The following is a 22,744-nucleotide window of genomic DNA, read 5'->3' as shown; positions in this document are numbered from 1 at the left end:
TGTATTAGCGAAAATATAGGGTTGTTCGAAAAGTCATTTCGTTCTCCAAAATGGAGAATATATAATTTAATAAAATTTGTATACGCTCTAAAAATATCGTGTTTCGTTTTCGCAAAAAAAAAAGAAATGATTTTCCGAACAACCCGATAGAATTCTATGTAGAAATTGTGCAGAAAATTATTAAATATTATTTATTTTCCAATATGCTAGTTTTTCTTTCTTCTGTAACAAACCTATTTTCTTTTTATAACAATTTATAAATTTCGTACAATAAACCTATATTTTTTTCTCCATAATAAACCTATTCATAAAATGCAAGGAAAACATTGCACTTTGAAATCTGTTTATGCGTGATTTTGGCATGGGTCAGAAATGATCCAGCTTCGGCCTCGACGAGGGTGGTTAAACGAAAAATATGCAACGCAAGAAAAGCACCCAATAATCAAATGCAACTGCACACCCCACTCGTCCGCACAGTTTCGTGTTCGCTCCAACCACTTCTCTCAGTTGCTCCTATTGTTTCGAACTCTCTTCCCCAATATAAACATAGCTCGAGCAGGGCTCGTTTCGAGGGTAGATAAGAGAGATCAAATTTCGTATACCTCCTCTCATTGTGTCATGGCCCGGTCTCGAACGATGACACAATGAAAGAAATCACTGTATATGCATAAGTCGAAATACTTTATTAAGGGGAACGGATAATACGGTTTAACCATTTCTCTGTTTGAGAATATTCGTATATATTCGCAGAAAAAAAAACACGTAATAAATTAATATTTGTAGCAAGCTTTAGCATGAGTTATAATACTAACCGTTATAACGCGGTATTGAACTTGAATTGTTACAATACGAAGCTAAATAAATTAAGTAAATACAAATTTAGTGTGTCCATTGTAAAGGATGATACATTTTGTTTGTGTTACTGAAATCAAAAGAAACCACAAGGGTAAAATACCCTGAATCGTATCCAACACTTCAAGCTTCGTGATTTGTGTTTCGAAATAAAGCAAACGAGACAACATGCTTTATTGTACTGTTAACGCTCAGTGTTTATTCTTTCGATTTCTTTTCCGGCTTCTTCGGTACTGTGTAAATTTAACGTATTTGCTTAACAAAAGAAAGAAAAAAAACGCATTTTTACGTGCTAATTTTCCAGAATAGAGTCGTGGTGTGTTGATTAAATTATGTACGTTCCCTGAACATTGACTTAGATATATGTTAGGAATATTTAGTTTTATGGTACGACTCCTTGTCCTTCGGATTCTAATTAAAATTGGAAATTTTTTTACCTATAAATCGAATAATGCCAAGTCTTAAAAAAGGCATCAAAATTCTGAATCTTATAGGCAGAGATTTTACCATAAGTTTGATAATTTTTCAACGAAATTCCAACTTTTATAACCCTTGATTATAAATAAACGTTAATTAGTTGCTTCTTATTACCTCGACTACAACGGTAGTATCGATCTTAAGCAAATTAATTGAAACAATTATAATATAAATTTACACATTATATCTATAATATAGAAACGAACATTTTTATTTATTAACCTTTTACTCGTTTATTTTTGTATTTTGAATTCATTCTTTGGAAGATATCCACGATATCGTGCAATAAACTGTATGTAAAAGCATGTAATCCAAGAAATGAATAAAAATTACGATACTTTCCACGATAGAATGTATAGAAGACTATCATGGTTTAAGAGTTACTTGTCAGATCATTCACAGAACCTCCAACCGTGATCATCTTTGATAAAAGTTTCCTAAGAACCTCGCCGTGAACCGTTTCTTTTTAATATTTTCATCGGTGACCTAATTAATATTTTCATATTTTCATTTGGAGCAAGCTTCTTGTATACGCTGATGTTCGCAAAATCTTCAAAGAGATGGCGAATTAAGACAATGCTCGTAATTTATAGTTTGATCTATTTAAAGTTAATTATAGCGTAAAAACAGAACAAAGTCTGAATGTTTCAAAGTCAAGATGAAAAGATTACTAGGTTGTCTCGTTATATTCGTCCAATTCTTACTCCGTATGAACAAATCGATCATTTTAGAGCTTATATTGCACCCTAATTTTATCTATATCCGTACAGTCAAAAAAATATTTGTACAATTAAATTTTATACGTTACTGAAAGAAAACTAGGTGTACAAATAGTTTTCTGACTCGCTGTATATAATCAATGCTGCTTCGAAAACTCTAAACTTTTTAATTAAAACTTTTCCACTGACTCTAAGAGTAACTATACAACTGTTAATATACGTAATATTAGTCAAACTTCGTACAGAATACGAAGTACTATTGGAGAAAGCACAGTATGAACTTCTTAGATAGCGTATAAGTTAGATAGTGATACGTCTTACTTAAATCACGAATGCACTCCAATAATAATAGTAGGTATGCTTCGCATGACGCCACAGGTTGATCGTGGAATACTAATTGATTCAACTTTTCTTTTTAAGCTCATTAACGGTCACGTTAGCTGTACATCTCTATTTGAACTTGTTAATTTCTATTTGTCGCCAAGACACTTACGAAGGTATCTGAAACTATCTTAATTATAAACTAGGTATGGGTCTCGTGATCCAATTAATGGAATTAACCGTATTATTTCCTCCGTCGATACCTACGCGAATAATATTGATTTCAGCGCCGATTATGTACATTCCTTTAAGGATGCTTTACACAGAATGTGCATTCTGAATTTAGGATTACTTGGTAGTATGCATAATCGGTCGTATACTACGTTAGCTGTGACCTATTCATTTAAGCGAATACAAGGACAATTTTTCGAGGAGAAAGTTGAACGACTTAACGAGGATTATCTTTCTCTCGCATAACAAACATTAGTAACGCATTCTAAACATCTTTTCACGGGCTTCTTTTATCTATTTCGTAGCATTATTAAGTCATTCCGAATCAGTATTCGAACAACTGACCTTCGTTCGCTCGTTCGAGGTATCAACTGATACAAAATACCGTGAATGTACTTTGCTCGTTTAAACAAACCCACGATAGAAAAAAATACCGCAAATTCGAGACAACCGAACGAGGTGACAAAGGTATGTAACTATTAATATCGAATCATTTATTTTCACAGAGTTTGTTCGATTATCTCGCGAACTAATACTCCATTTTATTGCCAGTAGTTTACATTCCAAAACACCAAAACGAATATTTACTACTTCCTGCGATGAAATGACTTTCCTGAAACAATACTTCACGAGATACTTTGTACTCTAATTATTCGTGTAAAAAAAAAATCCTATTCGATTAGAGATAAAAAAAATACTATCCAATTACACGTTACACCTGTAATTTGTAGAAACTTGCTGTAAATGAGTTTAAATTTCAATATCAAATTACATGAATGAATCGGTGATAGATTGTTCGCTGTTCCGCGTTTATTCGTTCACTTTTGTAACCTTCCGCGCACGCTAATAATTTAAGACCGAATAAAATCGTGGATCGGTTTATGGATAACCAACTCGGAAGACCGACAGTCTGTAAAATGCCACCGATTTTAATATTTAACAGGCCGTGTTCAATTAATGGAAGTATAAGAAAACGGTACGCGATGAATCATCACTGTACACAGGGTTCCAGATATATGTGCGCCGAGGCAAGAAGAAGGTTCATAAATTTCAAGTAGAAGTCAAAGTTTGCCAATTAGAATAATATGAAAACCGCTCGGTTCTCGGATTTACATGAATCGTCTATTCGCGCTACCGGTATCAACTCCTGCTCGTGACAAATGACCAGAATGGAATAACGCCAACTTTGCACTCCACGATTAAGATTGTCGAGCATGCAGAGGATCCTGAATAATCGCCAGCATACATTATGCATGGATACGAGTGGAAAAACTTCAATGCGAATTCAGATCGAATCACGATACGATCAAAATAAACCGAGTTACGTTCATTCTTCGAGTTAAGGCGAGTACCACGTGGAAAATTCGATTTCGACCAGCGATTAAGGTGATCGTACGCGACATTCGCGTATATGTAACGTGTTTATTATTTACGTAAACACGCGCCGCGATCGGGACGTATTTTAGAACGTGATGGCGTTATCGCGTTGACTAATTATCATCTTTATAAATATTTATGTCGAAATAATATGCAAATTATGGAAACGTTGTAATTATAACTGACATAATTCGTGAAAAACATCGTTTGGGGGAGCGTACGGTTTGCTGAAAATTATAATAATAGTGAAAAAAATTAAAAAAAAAAAAAAAAAAATAGAAAACATTGTGAAAACGCGGGTATTAACCTTGGATGTATTTATCCGCGTCTGCGAGCGTCGCGGCGAACAATATATCACTACTTTCTCTTTTTATGAATAGGTCGAATATGTACATATTGTTACGCGGATTTTCCATAAATGCATCTTTTTTCATTTTCTCCCGTGCAAGAGGCCCGTAAATGTTTGTCGAAAGCGCGTGAAAGGTTACTGTACATATTTCTTCAACAAACACGACACACTTTACTCTTCTCGATACAAGTTCCGTGTCCACTTCTAGCGGCATTCTCTTCCCTACGGTGCAAGGTCGAAAAACTGTTCCTCGCGAATCAAATTGAAACTAAAATTCGTTCCACGACGGAGTGTACATTTACGTGTATTATTGTTCCCGCCGTCGCGTGATAATAATATCAAATCACGCGTTTAATAGCATCTGCTCATCGACGAAAGACACGCGTATAAATTAATTTCGGATTTTCAACCTCTCAAAGGGAGTACACTTCTTTTGTGCTAAACTTCTATCAAAGTGAGCCACGCGTAATAAAATGCTAATATATACAGCACCGAGAGAACTTTTATTCAATCGGAAGCCATTAATTGAACATCAATTTTCATTTAAGAAAGAATGTTGCAATATTATACAGTTAAAAACATTTGACGAGCGCTCCAAACGAACCTTGTTAAATTTCAATAAGCAGTTCGAGCGAGCCGCGCGAGTATCGACCTTCGGATCACTCGAGCCATTACAAAAGAAAATAATTCGCTTATTATGAACAATAGGTACTACTCCGAGTAATAGACGTCATGGTAGCGATCGATATACGTTTTGTTACGGACAATTCTGAATCACGCGATGGAGACTGCCAGTCGCTGAACTTTTATTAGATTCCGTTAAAAATGTCGAATGTAAATCAAATCTCACTTTGCATAGTGTCACTTATAGAAAAGGAAAAATTGGACGCCGGAACTACAATGGGTCACGAAAGCATTCGATCGATTCTTACGGTGAAAAATTTAGGGAACAGGGTGGTATTTATTAGAGTTACGCCAATGATTTCAAAATATTGAATAGAGAATAAAAAAATCTCACAGCGTAAGCAATAATCGTGAAACGTTTAACGAAAACGTTTGGATGAATAATTCTAAATTTTTAACGATATTAGCTGTTATCTTGTTACGACTTTACAGATTTCAAACTTAAATACAAAGTCGAGGAAATTCATAATATTTATTTAAAGTATCTTAACGTCTTTCTTTCCAGTATTGCACGATGTTTAATTTCTGTAGTGGCTATTGTAAATGAAAAAAAAAACAAATCAGATATTTTCCCTCGTTTACCACGAGTCATGGTACACATTCCTCGTATTGAGATATTTTTGAATTAAATAGGTTAAATTTAGGTTAAATGTCGACTTTGTAGATTTTATCGTTGACCAGTATCTTTGTAATACAATTAGATAAATACAAGTTCATGCTGCTTGTACTTAAACCTATTTTACATGTCGTAAAACGAAAGGAACCATTAACATTGCGAAAAGATGACCGTAATTAAATTTTCCAATGACGTGACTCGGTTAGATTAAATTTTTGTTCCTTTCGAACAAAATAATTCGTCTCTGAAGTTAGTTTAAAAAAAGAAATGAAAATTGTTGAAGCCGTGATTCTTTTGCGCGAGTCTTCCGGCTTAATGAAAGCAACGTTAAAAACGATTATACGTGCGTTAATTAAAAGTTAGTTTCACGGGTCCCGCTACAATACGTAGAAGCCACAAGTTCGTCAAAATGTTATTCTAACCTATAACTCTGCAGTTGCGAAAGCGTTAACTAGAACAAACGTTTCTTACACCCAATTATCGTTTACACCGTTGCCTCGTTGCGTTCCGTATCGCGTACAATTAATTTCTATTAAAATTTATTAACTTCTTTATGCAGAGTGTCGGATTTTGTCAGATAAGAACGAACGCGATCGTTCGTCATTCGGCGTGGTGTTTGTAATGTGCGCTACGATTTCGTTCCGTGTGGTACTTTCGTAACTCGATGTGTATTAAGAGACATCTTGCGATCGACGATCACAATAATATTTGGAACGTTTTCTTTCAACGTGATAGAGGCACACCACGAGCACAAACTTACCGTGGTCGGCCACCACGCGTCGTTACGTTCGAGTCGTGGGGCCCCTCGGGCGAAAAGCTCCAAACCGGTTCCGAGCGTAAAGAATGGCTGGGTAGCCGGTCACCGTGTATACGACTCGCCACGACTTTCTAAACTTCCGTCGCGCACACACACACGTACACGTACGCGCGGCCGTGCGCTTTATTTTTCATTTTTTTCTCCTTCGACATGTCACGGTAGAATCGTTCGGGAAGAATTTGCCTCGTTAAGCACTACTACGACTCGCCGACGTGCACATACACATGTAACTAAATGGTACGTTGCTGCGGAAATATTACCCCCGAATACGATGCATCATGGCGCACGATGGAAAAAAAACGATGCTCGAATATAACCAAACAAAACTTATTCGCGCGTTAAAAGGACGGACTTGGTTAATCTCGAGCCCATTTTTCGCGATACGAATACACACGACGTTATGGTCCTTGCGATTTACAACCGTTCACCTGTTTGTTTACATACCTGATAACATTCGAACACGCATTTCGGAGCGGGAACACAACTTTGAACGAAAACAACACGTTGTTTGCACGAACCTTGTCGTGTTTCGGGAGAATCGCGAACTTGCTTCGAATAGTTCGTTTAGGTATAAATCACATTTCTCCGTGTGTTCGCGCGTGTTTTTGTTTCGATCGAATAAAATTCTAATGCTAATCGAAATGCGAAAAGAAACGAAAAAGAAAGATCCCGTTGGAAAAGCGCACGAATTCTCGGCGTTAGTTTTCTGTGACGCGCACCAGAGGCGACACACCACAGCGACGTTGGCGTCGTTGCTGCACACGTGTATTTACTATTTACAACAAAGGGTATCCAGACGTACGAACGAGAATAAACCGACCGTTATTGCACTTCGTGCCAAACGCCGTGCGACTGTTACACGCTAGTAGCATTCTTAATTGCGGTAGACAACGGTTCGTATTCACGACACTTCTTCCCTACCGGCTGACAGACAGTTAACGTTCGTAAACTCCGAAACAGTGATAGAAGACCCTGCCGCCTCTTAGGGTCTTCTATCAACGGCACTTCGCGCTAACGACCCACGATTCAATGGCGTTTTTCAAAAAAACCTCGACCATTGTCCAAAACGAGCGTAGAGAAAAATTGAAGGAAACTGCTCCGAAATCAAAAAGCGTGACTTACCAAAAACTGTAGACTGGATCGGTACAGATGTGTACAACGACCAGAATCAACAATCCACCGCGTGAAGAAGTAACACACAAAAAATTCCCAATGGATGTTTACCAAAAACTTCTTCCTGGTAAAACCTACGCGACAAGAAACTAGTCTTGTAAAAGAAACGAACGTTAACACAGAAAAGTAACACTAAAAACACCACCGAATCCACTGCCCTGTTTATAGGACGTCCCACGTTATTACGGTTTCCCTTGGGATGTCGCGTGGGCGCGAATCGCGGCACAAAACAAAAAAAAGAAACGAGTTTCGTCGGCACGTAAAAGCCTCGGTAGCTATCGCGAGAAGCTACACGCACAAGGACGGAACGAGACAACACGCGCGCTGCTCGAGACGCAACTGCCGCCACTACCGGCTCTATTTCCCGCTGTACCCCACTTATTCGCCCGCGATCCCCTCCGTCGTTCCACAGTCAACCACTCTCCCCACCTCGCTGTCCTTTCCGACCATTCTTCGGTCCCTTCTTCAGCCTTCGACGATTCTTCGATACCTACGCTGCGCGCAACAGTACGTGTTTCGATCAAACACCTTCTTCGATCACCCGTTCGTACACAAATCTAGTCGCAACGTGCGAACCTTTGATCGCGTTCCTTTCATTAACAACGGCTTATCCGAAACAAGCGTCGTGACCGAGTCCGGAAAGAAAGAAGCTCGAGCGACAAATTTTCTTTTTCTTGCACTACTTGTACTCCTCGCGCACGCAATTCACTATAGGTATGTAACCGTTTTATTTACCCTTGTAAAGATAACCGCTTTCACGACAATCGTTTGCTTCTACGATAAAACATTTTTAACACCTACTTGCTCTCGTTAAACATCGACAACCGTTCACACGTATCCACGTGAATTCTTAATTTCACACGCGGCTAAAATCGTAAACGAACCTTTTCGGATACTTTCCACGCTGAGAAGGAGATTCGATCTCGCGTGTAGATACAATGATCGGTCGAAGCGTTGAAGTATCCTTTTCTTTAAATTATACTGCAATGCGTTGGACGCCTACGTACGTGTGCAACACATAGGCTCGCTAGTGGACACGGCGGCAGCATGTGATATGGAGTACAATTGTTCAGCAGACTGCGTGACGCTATACGCCAAGGGCGTGGCAGAATGTCGAAGGTGCTGATAAAGTAATTTAAAAAACGTGCTTCTCCGCTTTTACAAAGCACAGTTCGTGCGTTTACACCTAATAAATTGAAACGTCGAGCGACGCTGAAAATTGAAACGCCTCTTAATCGAAATAAAATTATTCAATTTCTCGTAAACAAAAATTGCTTACGCGCGAAAGAAAAAAAAAGAAAAGACGTTACTCGATATTTCAAAGTACATTCAACTCTCGGTTCTAACCCTGTGTTATTTCGGTTTCACGTACGCGTATATCTACATTTTCGAAATCCGATTTCCCAGTTTTACCACTGGCCGCTATTGTAGCCTCACAGCAACGGTCATTGGTAAAGGTTACCGTATTAGTCGCAATTTTGAAGATTGTTTTTATTTAAATTCACTTTTCCATCGGCATCCCGTTATCGATGTTCCGCGAGATCGTTTTGTGCAATAACTGTAAACAGTTTCGGTTACGGCGGTTTAACACCACGCGATCTGAATCAATCTTCTCAGCCATTCATTTTTCTGATTCAACTACACACACTTCGGTACAGTTAGAACGAACCGACCAGTAGTTAGACGGAGCCTACACTTCCTGAACGCTACGATTCGACGCGGGTCGTCTGTTTTTTCACATTGGCCATCCCAGGCACGAAAGGAGACGGTCAACCACGACGGAAACGATCGTGGATGAAAATCGTGGATAGATTTTAATCCTTAATACGCGAGCAGTGGCATAAAATTTTGCTTCTTCCTCGAAGTAGCTTAGCGCGCTGCTTCGAGGTATAGTGCAGCCGTTAGTGCTCGAGCTGCCGCGTAACCTGTTCTCATTTTTATCGTCGGCATCAGGTTTCAACGCAGGTGAGCTGCGAAGGTGCTGAGCCAAGTCCAGCGAACCAGCTCGTAGTTCTCGAGCATTTCCTTCTCCTTCATCGTAGAAACGCATTGACCTTCGAGACAAGATATCTGCGATCAATGCGTGCTGCATTATCGTTGTTCGACGCCGTCGGCGGAATTATGCGTCTGCCTAACAATCGCCGACGACTTAAACTAATTGCAGGAGCAACCGTTTCACCCTATCTGAAACTAAAAACCACACTTGGGGACGTGCTGCCCCCGTCAACCGACACTAGCCAAACGAAGTCTGAAATATACGTGGCACCGAATACTGTTACCCAATATATTCGTTAAACGTGCTCAAGCGGCGTGTTTAACGAATTACTTTTCGTCACGTTCGTTCGTTTGCCATTGCCTAAGGCCTAAGTTAGACGAGCGGGTTTTTTTTCCTTTTTTTTTATGCCGCGTCGCGCACACGCGTACGACTGAATGGTAATTCAACAATATCAACGAACACGATGAAAAAGTATACAAATGCCGATCTGTGGTTACAAAAGTAGCTCGAGTCGCATATTTTTATACTTTGAAGAGTAAACGTTACGTTCAATTAACTCCAGATTCTTTACGCGGATCAACTTCACGATTATCGGACTCGTTTAATTCGTACGAAAATTTCCTTTACTTCGAGACATGTTTTATTTTCTATACGTTGCGCTAAACGGAAAAAATAATGTTCTCGCGCAACATTTGCTTCGTTTTCGAATCGCACGAAAAGTCATAATCAAGGCGAAGAGACTTGGTTTCGTTAACGAAAATCTGGGAATAATCCGGACGAGGAAAATCGAGTGAATTATTGTTGAGCATAATATTTCTTTTATTCGTGATATATTATAAAAAGGTTACAAAAAATTACAGTGCACTTTATTCGGGTCTCAATCTCGTATCTCAAAAATCACACGATATTGAAATAAGTTTCAAGACCCGTAACGAAATATTTCTCCGAAATATTCTGTAAACGAACAGCTACGAGATAGATTAACGTGATACAATGATCGAACGATATCTTTCAAAATGGCAGTCGTGGCGGAGAGTCACTGTTAATTTTTTTTTTTTTTACGCAATTGTCGCCCGTACAAATCGAAATGTTTTTCATTGTTTTTCAATCGGCTCGCTGTTAAACCTTTCATATGTATCCGTGAACACATTTCACGTGCCTTTGCTCGATGTTAAACGGGCATCGATTACTAATTGGCCATTAGCCGGAGACCCAAAGTTTTAGAGGTGGGGCGGAGGTTCTGGAACCACTCTTACGATAAATCTTGTTGGATGGTCACCCATCTAAAGCACTGACCGTGGCCAGGGCGCAGCTTAACTTCGGTGATCAAGCAGGAACCGTGGATTTCTGCGTGGTACAGCCGTTGACAAAATTTCACGTCGCGATACAACAAAGGAGAAATGATTTAAGGACGCAAATGGATCGGATTACAAAAGTCAATTCATAGAACACGATTTACTGTCATTTCTATAGAATTTTATTAACATTGTTATTTCAATAGCATTAATTACAGATACCAATTTGCAATGTAGGGTACTAACAGAATTTATAGAGAGAAAAAAAAAAAAAATTAAAAAAATATTTAAAAAAAAAAACCCACAAGATAACGAATAGACACTGAATTTCGACTTTTAGAAAAAGAATGACAATGAGCGGCTGCATTCTTTAAATACGATTTCTACAATTACGAACGTGTACGACAATCGATGACTTAAATAAGGGGGACGACGTTTCCTGCACGAGTTGGTTTATTCGACAAATGACACGAGACAATGCGAGGTCCGATGACAAAACAAGCTGCGGTGAACAATGGTGAGTTCAAATGTGTAATTTACATAATAATTATACGTTACATATTTCGACATCGTAAAATCAGTAAAGTACTTTGCAATGCAGTACGCTCAAGTCATGTGCGATCGGAGTATAAAACTCTAAAATAACCCTAATCGGATGGCCAGCGTTGTTTCGGACTACGCGTTCTACATAGTTCTTATAAGAAATAACGTCATTTGTCTATTTATATTTTTACGCGCTAAATAAACGATAATTTCGGTGTTTCATTCAAGGATGATCGATACTCGTCTTTCTTCTCTTTCTTCCTTTTCCTCTAATAATTTTGCAATGATCTACATTATTCTTATTTATGAAAGAGCTAACCGACTAATTCATTTCGCATTGGTCATTCCGTAATGCGTGTGACACTAATGATCGTATTAGGGATCGTCGTAATCGGTGACATTGATGTCTCTTCCCTCCCATCTCTTTGACCCATCTTCTCCCGTAAGTAAATTAGATACGACCGAACAGAACACTGAGTACATTATTTCTAATACTTCACTTACACGCTATTATGTACAGTTATGAATACCAGCGTACCATGATTCGCGGTACCCAAAAGACCACCGAGTAACCATTTCAATGGCGCGATGCAATCATGAAAGACGAAAGTGCTCTTCAGAACCGGTCGATTACTTTACGCGCATGAGAGGCAGAATAGGAGAGTAAAAAACAGTTAAAGAAACGAGCGAGAGAAATAGAGAGAGATAGAGAGAAAGTACGACATGAACACTGAGAAAGAAAGTAGAAGAAAGAGGGGACACATACGCATCCAAATATACTGTACAAAAGATATTTTTTTACCCAGTTTTATGAACGACGAATCGCAGGCTCTTTTGTCGAGCTGTGAGCTTTCATTGCACCACCCTGTCGCTTTATTAAATACCGATAAAACAGCTCCTCGAAATATCTATCGTCTATAAAACTGGACATTTGTCAAACAACGGTATAAATTTGTTTTTGTTCACAGGTTACGAAATAGATATTAGAATCGTAATCGATAACGATCGATTAATAGCGGCTACGTGAAGGCCAATGGAAGAGAAGTATCGGACTCGTTTGTATTCGTATCGTTCTACGCCATAGAATAGTTTAAATAATTAATACTAGGGGAAAGTGAATACGATAGGTATTTGGTATTTATACACGCGACATGTTCTAAAATGAAACGTCAAAGCAATGATTACATGGTACAACTAATGAAAATGATACACGTGGGCAGTATAAAAATGCAAGAGAATAGTAATCACAAATACTAAACTCACTGGCGAATTCGTAGAAATTGCTACTTATCTAAAACAAGATTGAATTAGATTAGTCCTTATCAAGTATTTCGTAACTCTATATTCACTTTCCGTTCATTCATACAACAGTCACAATTATATATAGCAATGTATTAAAAACAACGAGGACGGGATAGAAACGTTCGCAATATTTACTGCAAAATCAAACAAATTTCTACAGGAATACATACATGTACTAGCGCCGATTCATTCCATTGGCTCCGCACGGTCGTTTCACGTTGTCGCATACATTATACATATACTAATAAAAGAAAAATTATTTAATTGCATTGTATTTACATTATTGAGATATAAAAATACTAACAAGAAACATACCTATAGACAAGGTCCTCCAAACGATTCACGCCTTTAGAAATAAACTAATTCATAATCAAGTTTGGCAGTAATATTGTCCCTATCTATTTGCATTCTTATTGTTGTTTACACGATCTTCATTTTATTCACTCTCGGTAAAACGTAGCGTCTTCTAGGACGTTTCATGCTTACACATTTCCTTAACGCTATCCATTAACTTTTATCGCTATCCTAAATTCTTTGCTACCTTGGAAGATTTCCATTGCTCGCTGCACAGGCCCTTGCTGTGGGTCAATATAAAAACAAATGTTTTTGTTATTCGTACAGCTATCATATACACTGGTCACAGTGACAGCGATTCATTTATAAAAACATGCGAATTCACGTAACATTTGTTTCACCGCTGAACCTAATTTCTAAAGATGAACCATAAAAAACACACGATACACTTCATACATCTCACATTCATAAACAAATCTATTAGTAGCTACGTTACTTTTCTTATAAAAAAAAAAAACAAGTTTAAATGCATAATGTCATAGTAAGACAAATGACCACTGGAGCTCTTACGAAACTGCTTGACTTTTTTTAATAACAAATAATTATATAAAATTATATCGAAATTTAAGTTGTATAGGTTCAGCGAGGAATTTTCATGCCACATACTCGCTACAGTCGATTGCAGCATTTATGGTGGCAGAAAATGTTTCAATGTATGAAAGCCATTCATCTCCTTAATCTTACGGAGGATGATAATAAAAATAATAATACTCGACATATTTTGTCGTAACAACGTTCCACAGTCTACGCTGTAGAAACGGTTTACACATACACACGCATGCACCAGTGTGTGCATGTATAGTAAGAATATTTAGTATGCACAGATATATTATCTCATAGTTCTAGAAATATAGTAAATTTTATAAATGTGTCATACGTGTGTTTATGTGCACAATCTCACTAGCACTGTTACAGCCCGAATATGTGTCGTGCGTATAAATCTGTGATTTCTTTGAAGACAGATGTGTGGAAGAACAGTGGAACTGCAACTTGCGAGACATATGGAATTTGTGTTATTCAGTTATTAACACTTGGTCTCTTTGTCGCTTTTTTAATTGAATCAGAGTATTCGGTAATCTTCCCTCAAGTTTTGGATTACTTCTTGAGCCCTCAGTCGATGATATTTGAGATCCAACTTCTTCCAAAGACAGTACTATTCTTCCGATTAGCGAACAACTCGGAGTAACTTCACTTATCGGTAATGTTGCACAGCTCACCGACGCTTTTACTTCGCGGCGCATATTGTGTCTTTTGAAACTGTTGTGTATTTGTAAATAAATTAGCTTGCATTAACGTCCTTTCTGAAGACTTCAAATTAATCTCTGTCCGTACGTCTACATGCGACGGAGCTCTCAAACGTACAACGTGTATAGGACTCTCTCGATTTATAGTAAGTCGAGATAGTATACTAGTGTCGTATGACAAAATTTTTGAGCTTGCAGCCAATCTACAAGCACAGGGAGAACACTTTGGTAAATTTATCATAATTTTATCTGGTTCGATTGTCAAAGATGACCGACCAAATTTTTTCAAAGGACTGCAAATAATATTTTTAGTCTTTGATTTCTTTTCGGTAGAATCGTTCCTCCCTTGATCTTTGTTTAACTTTTCAAAACTTTTATTTGTAAATTTATTACTCTTACTACCCCACAAAAACTTTTTCACAGACTCCGTAGATTTCTCATTACTAGCCTGTGTTTCGTATTCTCCGGGTCTTTTACCTTTTGCAATTATTTCTCTAGTTGAAGTTTTAGTACAACAATACTGTTTATTGTTTTTACTACACTGTGATTCCGGTGCAGATTCTATACTATTATACTTAAACTGGTTTGTAGGAGACTTCTTCTCTGTTTTAAGCTGTGTATGAATATTTTTACAATCCGAAATATCTTTTGTATTATCACTAGAGGTATTTGAAAATGACGAAATTGATTTTTCTGCAATCGTATGTTGCTGGCAGTCTTCGACCTGTATGTCAACCAAAGTTGTGTGTGATACCTGAATATTACTTTTCTTATGACTTTGTCCAAATGAATTTTTCAAAGTCCTGTGGACAATATTCTTTTGACTTTTACTAAATGGATTTTTCAAATTCTTAGGCAAAGAAATATGTTTCTTCGCAACTTGACCAATATGATTTAAACAAAAATTGTGACGAACAGGTGTACTCTCCAATATCGTTTTATTATGTTTCTTATCTTGCACATTCGTAGTTGTTTCTTTATGCTTCGCATTTTTCTCATCCTGTTGAATTGCTTTTCTCGAACTATTATCTAAACACGAGTCGTCATCATCGGAACATGTTTCCTTTAAAGAATCTTTACAGTGAATTTCCAAGTTACTAACTGTCTGTTGGTCATGGAAGAATACATCGTCTATAGAAGCGAAAGATGATTCTTCGTCACAGGGGAGGACTGGTGCCTTCTCCCCTGTGGGAGGCGACTGCTAGACAAGCTTCTCAGTCTGTGAGCTTGTTGAAATGGAGCTGATTGTATTTGAATTATTAGAAGTCGTGCGTCCTTGACTGCTCACATGTGTATGCCCTCCACCTTGCCCCCCCTGACTCTGGGAGAGGCTTAGTCGCCGTCAGTTTACCAATTCTACGCTCACAAATTGCTTCAGTCGTTCCAAATATTGATCGAATAACTCTACGTTATTGTGACCGGCACCCTGAAAATATGATTTGTACCTGTTCACAAGATTTCTCCTCTTTTCCAAATAGAATTATAAACAGAATTATATACCTCGACCCATAGTGGTTCCACTGCTCTTGGACACCTTTCATAAATTGCCAAACCATGACTGAAATTTATTACTTCATCCTCAGTTCCATGAATGACTAAAACGGGAGATGTAACTTTGGGTACTTTATCTATACTGTAAATAAAGAAAATTTCATTGGCCTCTTATATTCTATATATATACGACATTATTACACTATGAACACACATTATATATGACACGTTTATAAATAATTTAAAAATATTTCCCTGTATTTTTCATACAAAATAAATGTTTGCTCAGAAATATGAAAATTTTATAAATATAAATAAGGATACGCGATAGAATAATATGTATAAATTAGAAAGAATGTTTTCTATTTCTCGTTTGTTTACCGAAAATGTATAAACTACTACCAAATATGATGTTATTTGGTACAATTTAATTAATATAGCTAAAGAACAATGTACAAACTACGAATATGCGGCAGTAGAAACGTAACACATTAGTGAAGTACTCAACGGATTGTGCAACTTACAGGTTTCCATGAGACAAGTATTCAGATAAACTTTTATTGCTTCCCGAACTTTAATTCAGAAAAACTAAGACTCGCGCAAAAAAATCTTGCATGTCAACGACACAATAATATTTCGCAAATTCGTTATGTCGGTCGAAATATTCAACACATTTGAAAGAAACTTTTGTTAATTTAGAACATACGATTGTATGTAGATACGTATGGAATCTGTATCCGTACCACGTGCATAGATAGGCACCTAACTCGACGATAGTGTCATGCGCGTAAACCTTAGCTATGCGAATGACAGTATACGATAAGCGGATTATAGATCGCATTTCATTAACGCGATAAACAGGAATGCATGTATCACAAGAATTTCAACCTACCTGGGAAAAACATCAAAGAACCATGTTCTTTTGGTTTTGGGAAAAGCAACTCGCATTCCCGACATCAAAGGTGAATGCAGAATAACTGCGCCAACCTCGTATCGTGCGGCCAGATCGACCGTGGGCACAGTCCCAATGCTTTGGCCATACAGAATAATGTTTTCCGGACTAATACCATACCGTGTTCTTAAAGCATGCCACGCAGCGTCTATATCCGCGTAAAGGTTTTTTTCTGATGGTTTGCCACCAGAAACTCCGTAACCCGAATAATCATAACTGAATATGTTACAATTTATTCTTGACCCAAGTCCCAAGTAAAAACTAGACATTTGTCCAAGATCGGCCGCGTTACCATGAGAAAATAAAATCGTAAAACGTGCAGTAGCCGAACACCGTACAAATACACAAGCTATTCGGTTTCCTCGTGACGTTCTTGCATAGCAACCTTCCACCGACTCTTTCTCCCTTTCCGTGAATTGCCAATCTGCCCTCTCAGACAGAGAAATTGTAAACTTGGAACCTTCATCTTCGACGAATGTATAAGTAGGCTCAGGCGGTAGAAACGCTACTTTTGCAGCGATTCTGGACGGGCAAGGTGGACAGCAAAACAAGCAACACAATTCACTAAAACTTAACCCGTTCATCGTTTCATGGGGAAGTCACGCACACGCGAAAACACCGTTTATCACGTTTCTTCTTGGTGTCTCCGCATCGAGACTAGCGCTTTGACTTAAATGTAGTTCCATGCACTATAACTTTCGCGCCTACTAATTTAATCACAATGTCATTTGTTATCGTACTCCTGCAAGAGTCTCTCACGATGATTCAGCCATGACGGCTCACAAGACGGACAATTTCTCTCCCTCCTCTTTTCTCTCTTTCTCACACAATGCCCCCACCCACTAAACGTTGTGCACTTCCATTGTATTCAGGTAAAATGAGATACGGAACAAGGATAGAGATTATGGTGCTACTTTGCAGCGTTGCTCTTTTACTCATTGCTCGCTATTGGTGAAGAATTTAAAACCAACGAGATGATTCGATATGTAATGAAGAATGGTCATGTATTCAAGCACCGCTAAGTGTATTACCAACATTCTAAGCAATAATACAGAATGTGTGAACGATACATAGGTACGCGCCTTAGGATGTTACTGCGTCTAGTGATTTTTTCGAAAGATAGCTATGAGGTTAGCAATAGACTGCAACCTTTCGTAGAAAATCGATTAAATCCAGGTATATGGTGGAAACTCGACTAGTTCATGTTGTTGCGTGATCGTTGCCGTTCGCTATATAGTTTTGGCCGATGGCGGCTGTCAACTGGTGTACCTTAATCTCTTGTTGGACGGATTTTTATAAATCTTCAAACAATTTCGAGAATTTCTATACGCAGATAGTTATCACATATTCATATTAAATTGAATTTTCTATGAGCCTGTGAAATTAACATTTACTTGTATGGCATCCGGCAAAGAAACAATGGGGTAAGTGAACGTGGTGATATTCCGCACCGCCTTTTAAGGGTGTGTAATATATGTACACACGAGGCACACTCTCCACGTCGCATACAAGTACTATAAATTATCCTTAATTCTTCTATTATCAAATAACGTCGATTGATATAAAAATAGGTCACTTTCATTGCGTTGGCTAACGATCTGTACTATCTTTTCCTGTCTATTTATGATCTTATTCCCTACATCATCGCAGATACGCGTTCAGGTGGGTGCGTACAACAGAGGAGTCTGGACCAGAATGTTTTTCTTTTCTTTTATCTATATATAACTACGCAATAGAACAGCGAAAGTGGGATAAGTCGGTACCGCGTGAGATGCGTTTATTCTAGTTGTTTACTCGTGCATCATTCGATATATTTTTAGATTTGTATTACAAAGAATTTATTCTGCAAAGTGTAAAAATATTCATCACTAAATTTTTTCCGAAAGTTTCACCCCTCAATGACATCATTCTGTTATTACAAAATATTTAAACACAATTTTATTAATTCTAATATAGTGTAACAATGTTGTTCATCTATGGTCAAACCATTGTTAACTGCTATATTATTATTATATATTATTTCTTTTCAGATAGGCTGCATAAGTGGCTTTACATTTTAGTAGAAGAATAAACATGTTGCATTTCCATTATAACTATTTTTTGTTTAAAATTTAAGTATTTATTGATCATTAAAATTTTCTTTTACTTTAAATAGTGTATATAAATTGTATAATTACTGCACGTATAGTAAATTTAGAAAATTCCAACTAGAAATACACTTTTCATGATAAATATAAAACAGAATTGCTTGTTTACATTCATTTCTTTTGATTTCTTCTAAATCAATGTTATTTAAATGTAATGTTAAATTATAACAATGTTACATTTTCATTCTATTAATTTTAAGGCATGTAAAAATATGTACATTTGAGATTTTTTTAATGTATTTAATTTTGTTATGTTTCTGTAGAATATATAGAATAAAGCTCTGCAAACAGAAAAACTTTCAGATATTCGTTATTAAAATCCTACAGTTTGTATTTTGAGTATAAGGCATAAGTAGATACTGCATGTATTAATTAAATAGATATATTTAAATACCTATCTTGCTTTTAATAAATTACAGTAAACAACCTATTTTCACGTGCAAAGCGCACGTGTTTCATATCGATCCTAAGACAAAACGATCTTGGATACCAGCATCTACAGAAGCAGTATCTGTTTCATTTTTTTATGACTCAACAAGAAGTTTATATAGAATAATTTCCGTTGAAGGAACAAAGGTAACTGAAACTGTACATTTTTAAAAGAAGATATATTTGCATTATATTTAAAAATTACTTATGTTTATTTTATTTTTAGGCAGTAATAAACAGTACTATTACTCCAAATATGACCTTCACAAAAACATCGCAAAAATTTGGCCAGTGGTCAGATGTTAGAGCCAATACCGTGTACGGTCTTGGCTTTGCATCTGAGGAAGAATTAGGAAAGGTTTGTGAAATACGTCTTTAGTTAATGTACAGCCATGTGTACACCACAATCTCAGAGACAATATCATTCATTTGGCAGTTTATTGAGAAGTTTCATGAAGTGAAGGAAGCAACTAAATTAGCTAGTGGTAAATTACAATCAAACAGCTCGTCTGTTACTCCTGCTACTAGTGCAAATGTTAGCCCGATTACATCGCGATCGGGTATGCCATCATCAGAACAAGATCTTATAGATCCACCAAATTCATCAATGATTAATTCCAATGTATCCACATCGAATAACCCAAACCCAAATGCCAACATGATTTCTACTCAAAACAGTGTATCTTTGGTAAGCAGCAGTCCCTTACCTGGTAGTTGTCAGAATAAAATGGATGACGAATTGAAAAATGCAGTCCATTCAAGATCACAGAGTGTTTCTCAGCAGAGTACAGAGAGTCCGCAACATCAGGGAAAACCATCGCAACTTAGTTCTACGCAAAGTGCACAATCAGCTGAAATGCAGCTTAAATATGAGAATGATAGGCTGAAATTTGCATTAGCACAAAGCTCTGCAAACGCTAAGAAATGGGAGGTACGGTCAATACGTATAAAAAATAAAAATATAAATACATATGATAACATATATAATTAAACCTTGTTTTCTCCTCTTTTGTTTATTAATTGTTGAAACTTTAATTTTATTGCAGGTTGAGTTAACTACTTTAAAAACAAACAATGCAAGATTAACAAGTGCATTACAGGAATCTACAGCCAATGTTGACGAATGGAAAAGACAATTGCAATTGTATAAAGAAGAAAATGCTAGAGTGAAAGCTAAATATGCAGATTTGGAAGCTGGAAAAATTGCAGAAGGCAATAGTGAAGCATTAAGGTTGAGAGTTGAAGCATTAGAAAGTGAACTTAGAACACGAAATGAAGAAATCAAAGCTCTCACTATGGCTACTAAAAATAAAGATTTTGTAGTATGTATATGTTGTAAATTATTATTTTACATGATGATAGTTAATAAAATAAATTAAATTAAATAAAATAATGTAAACATTTACAAAGAAGAATAAGATATAGATTTTAATAATAAAAACAAATTATCTAAAAACATATAATTTTTTGTATGAAGGACATAAACTAAAATAAGGTTCAATTAAATTTATACTTTTATTTTTTAGGCGTTACAGAAAGAAAATGCGGAACTTCGTGATATGTTAAGGGTTGTCCATGAACAATTAGAACTTGCATTAAGTGCAAATAAAGTTCAAAAACAAAATTTGGATACGTTAAATGCAAGATTAGCTGGATATATACAAGATTTGGTAACTGTACATCGAGAAATCACGAACACACTGCAAACTTAAGTTTGCACATAGTAAACCTAAGAATGTTCTTAGGAGTTTTGTATTTACGATATAAGTGAAGTATACAAATGGACGGTGTAGATTAATACAAAGGGAAAGGTTCCAAAAAAAAACATACATAATAAAAAAAAAAGTCTTGAAAAGGTAAACTAAGGACATTATCTTCAAATGATAAGGGTAGATTTCATCTTTCTAAAGTATTTATTTTATGTTAAATTAATGACAATATTTGATATTATTTTTCATAAACGTCTTTCGTGCCATACTCGTATTCTTGTTGTATATAAAGATACTTTTTTTTTAATATTATTTTATATGTTTTTTTAATTTGTATACTCCTGCATGTACAAAAGAATTTCATATATTGATACAAATACAGAAGATGCTTTTACTTCTGCACAGATAAGAACAAGAATCTCTTTTAGATATTATATATCTATTATACTGCATCGTAAGAATAACATTAAAAGAATTACTATGGGTTATTTCGTTAATGTTTATTGTATTATGTTTTTTATATATCTTGTTATAGTGGATTTTTATATATCACTCAAATTAGATCTATCTATAGCTTACTTTGGCTTACAATTGCGTTTAAATGTCTAATAAATAAATTATAATTACAATTAAACTGCGGTCATCATTACTAATACTATTTCACTGATTACTATTGATCTTTGACTTATTACTAAGGTACAACTCTTACTATACTATTACAACTATTATTATCATTATTAATGCTATTATAACTACCTCCACTACTACTGCTGCACTACTATTTGCTGTTATTATTACTCGTAGTGTCATTGTTAGTGCTACTTCTATAACTGTTACTACTGTTACTGTCAATCAGGTTGTCATTACATGCTTACAAAGGACTTTTATGATATTTAGAAACATAAAACATATCAAAAATGTCACAAGATTTAATGGGATACATGTCTCTCAATGTTTTTTTGGAACTTAGCCCCTTGGAATCAACAATAAAATTCAGTTACCCATGAACACAAATAAAAAAATGCACAATTAACATTAGTAACGTTTAGTGATACTCGATTATGTAGTATAACTATTTAATTCAGCTGTACATTGTATCCATATTGTTCTATCATATATTATTTACCTTTATCAATAATGTAAGGATATATAAAATTGAAGAGTCTGGCATGAGCTGTACAGTATCGTTGATATCTAACACGAAGTATGGCATGAGAAAATATATAATATAGTTCATTTACAATGGGTAACCTAGTGGTTTCAGCTTGAAGGATTATCAGATGTTTAAATATTGTGCAAAAAAAATGTTTTTAATGTGCAAAATGTTTTGTTACTTTTTTTATGAAACCATGATATATACATTGATTCACTGTTGAAAAAATAAATTTAATGTTTTCCAATGTAAATGATTTGTTATTCACTTATCACTAACTTTTAAAACATTCTATAGCATTCAAGCCAGATATTCTTCAATATGTTATATTTGAATAGCATAGGTTCACTAGAAAACAATTCGCCCAAGGATTCTGACCGACCTTCTGAAAGATGTCAAGGTGATATTTCTTGTAACAATAAATAATTTCTAGTAGTAAATGAAGTGCAAAATACTAAAAGGAGCACTTTTTATTGTACTGACAGTATGTATGTATGTACGTAAAAATGTTGC

At 36.2% G+C, this 22,744-nt stretch overlaps 4 protein-coding genes across 9 annotated transcripts in view; 1 reads left to right on the top strand and 3 right to left on the bottom strand.

The window, feature by feature from the left end:
- The window catches only part of LOC143150923 (semaphorin-1A), a 715,101-nt gene extending 707,179 nt beyond the window's left edge, over window positions 1-7,922 (bottom strand). For all 3 annotated transcript variants that reach the window (XM_076319521.1, XM_076319523.1, XM_076319522.1), the window contains exon 1: window positions 7,566-7,922. The gene's annotated coding sequence lies outside the window, so the exon portion shown is untranslated. The remainder of the gene's footprint in view (window positions 1-7,565) is intronic.
- A 2,493-nt stretch (window positions 7,923-10,415) lies between these two features.
- On the bottom strand, window positions 10,416-17,733 carry LOC143151314 (alpha/beta hydrolase domain-containing protein 17B). Of its 3 annotated transcripts, none has more exons than XR_012993285.1 (3): window positions 16,734-17,733; window positions 13,068-13,330; window positions 10,416-12,993 (listed from the first exon to the last, which is right to left on the bottom strand). XR_012993285.1 is itself a non-coding variant. In XM_076320334.1 (3 exons), exons 1-3 carry the CDS (start codon window positions 17,375-17,377, stop codon window positions 15,693-15,695), a joined length of 861 nt encoding a protein of 286 aa, XP_076176449.1. In that variant the 5' UTR covers window positions 17,378-17,726; the 3' UTR covers window positions 15,412-15,692. The 3 variants fall into 3 exon arrangements, 2 of the variants coding, with proteins under 2 accessions (XP_076176450.1, XP_076176449.1); XM_076320334.1 differs by lacking the exons at window positions 10,416-12,993; window positions 13,068-13,330 and adding exons at window positions 15,412-15,776; window positions 15,851-15,983 and having other exon boundaries at window positions 16,734-17,726; XM_076320335.1 differs by having other exon boundaries at window positions 10,416-13,330.
- On the bottom strand, window positions 13,324-15,548 carry LOC143151411 (uncharacterized; the record flags this gene model as incomplete). The annotated part of the gene is made up of 1 exon (XM_076320509.1): window positions 13,324-15,548. A coding segment is annotated over one exon (1,254 nt), but the record flags the coding sequence as incomplete, so codon positions are not given.
- A 283-nt stretch (window positions 17,734-18,016) lies between the features above and the next one.
- On the top strand, window positions 18,017-21,501 carry Homer (homer protein). Of its 2 annotated transcripts, XM_076319515.1 has the most exons (7): window positions 18,017-18,217; window positions 19,360-19,516; window positions 19,596-19,727; window positions 19,806-20,057; window positions 20,154-20,300; window positions 20,416-20,691; window positions 20,896-21,501. In XM_076319515.1, exons 1-7 carry the CDS (start codon window positions 18,192-18,194, stop codon window positions 21,079-21,081), a joined length of 1,176 nt encoding a protein of 391 aa, XP_076175630.1. In that variant the 5' UTR covers window positions 18,017-18,191; the 3' UTR covers window positions 21,082-21,501. The 2 variants fall into 2 exon arrangements, with proteins under 2 accessions (XP_076175630.1, XP_076175629.1); XM_076319514.1 differs by having other exon boundaries at window positions 19,806-20,300; window positions 20,896-21,497.
- The last annotated feature ends 1,243 nt before the right edge of the window (window positions 21,502-22,744 follow it).

Source organism: Ptiloglossa arizonensis, chromosome 9 (assembly GCF_051014685.1).
Source record: "Ptiloglossa arizonensis isolate GNS036 chromosome 9, iyPtiAriz1_principal, whole genome shotgun sequence".
Taxonomy (NCBI): domain Eukaryota; kingdom Metazoa; phylum Arthropoda; class Insecta; order Hymenoptera; family Colletidae; genus Ptiloglossa; species Ptiloglossa arizonensis.
This window is presented reverse-complemented; position numbering and strand designations above follow the sequence as displayed.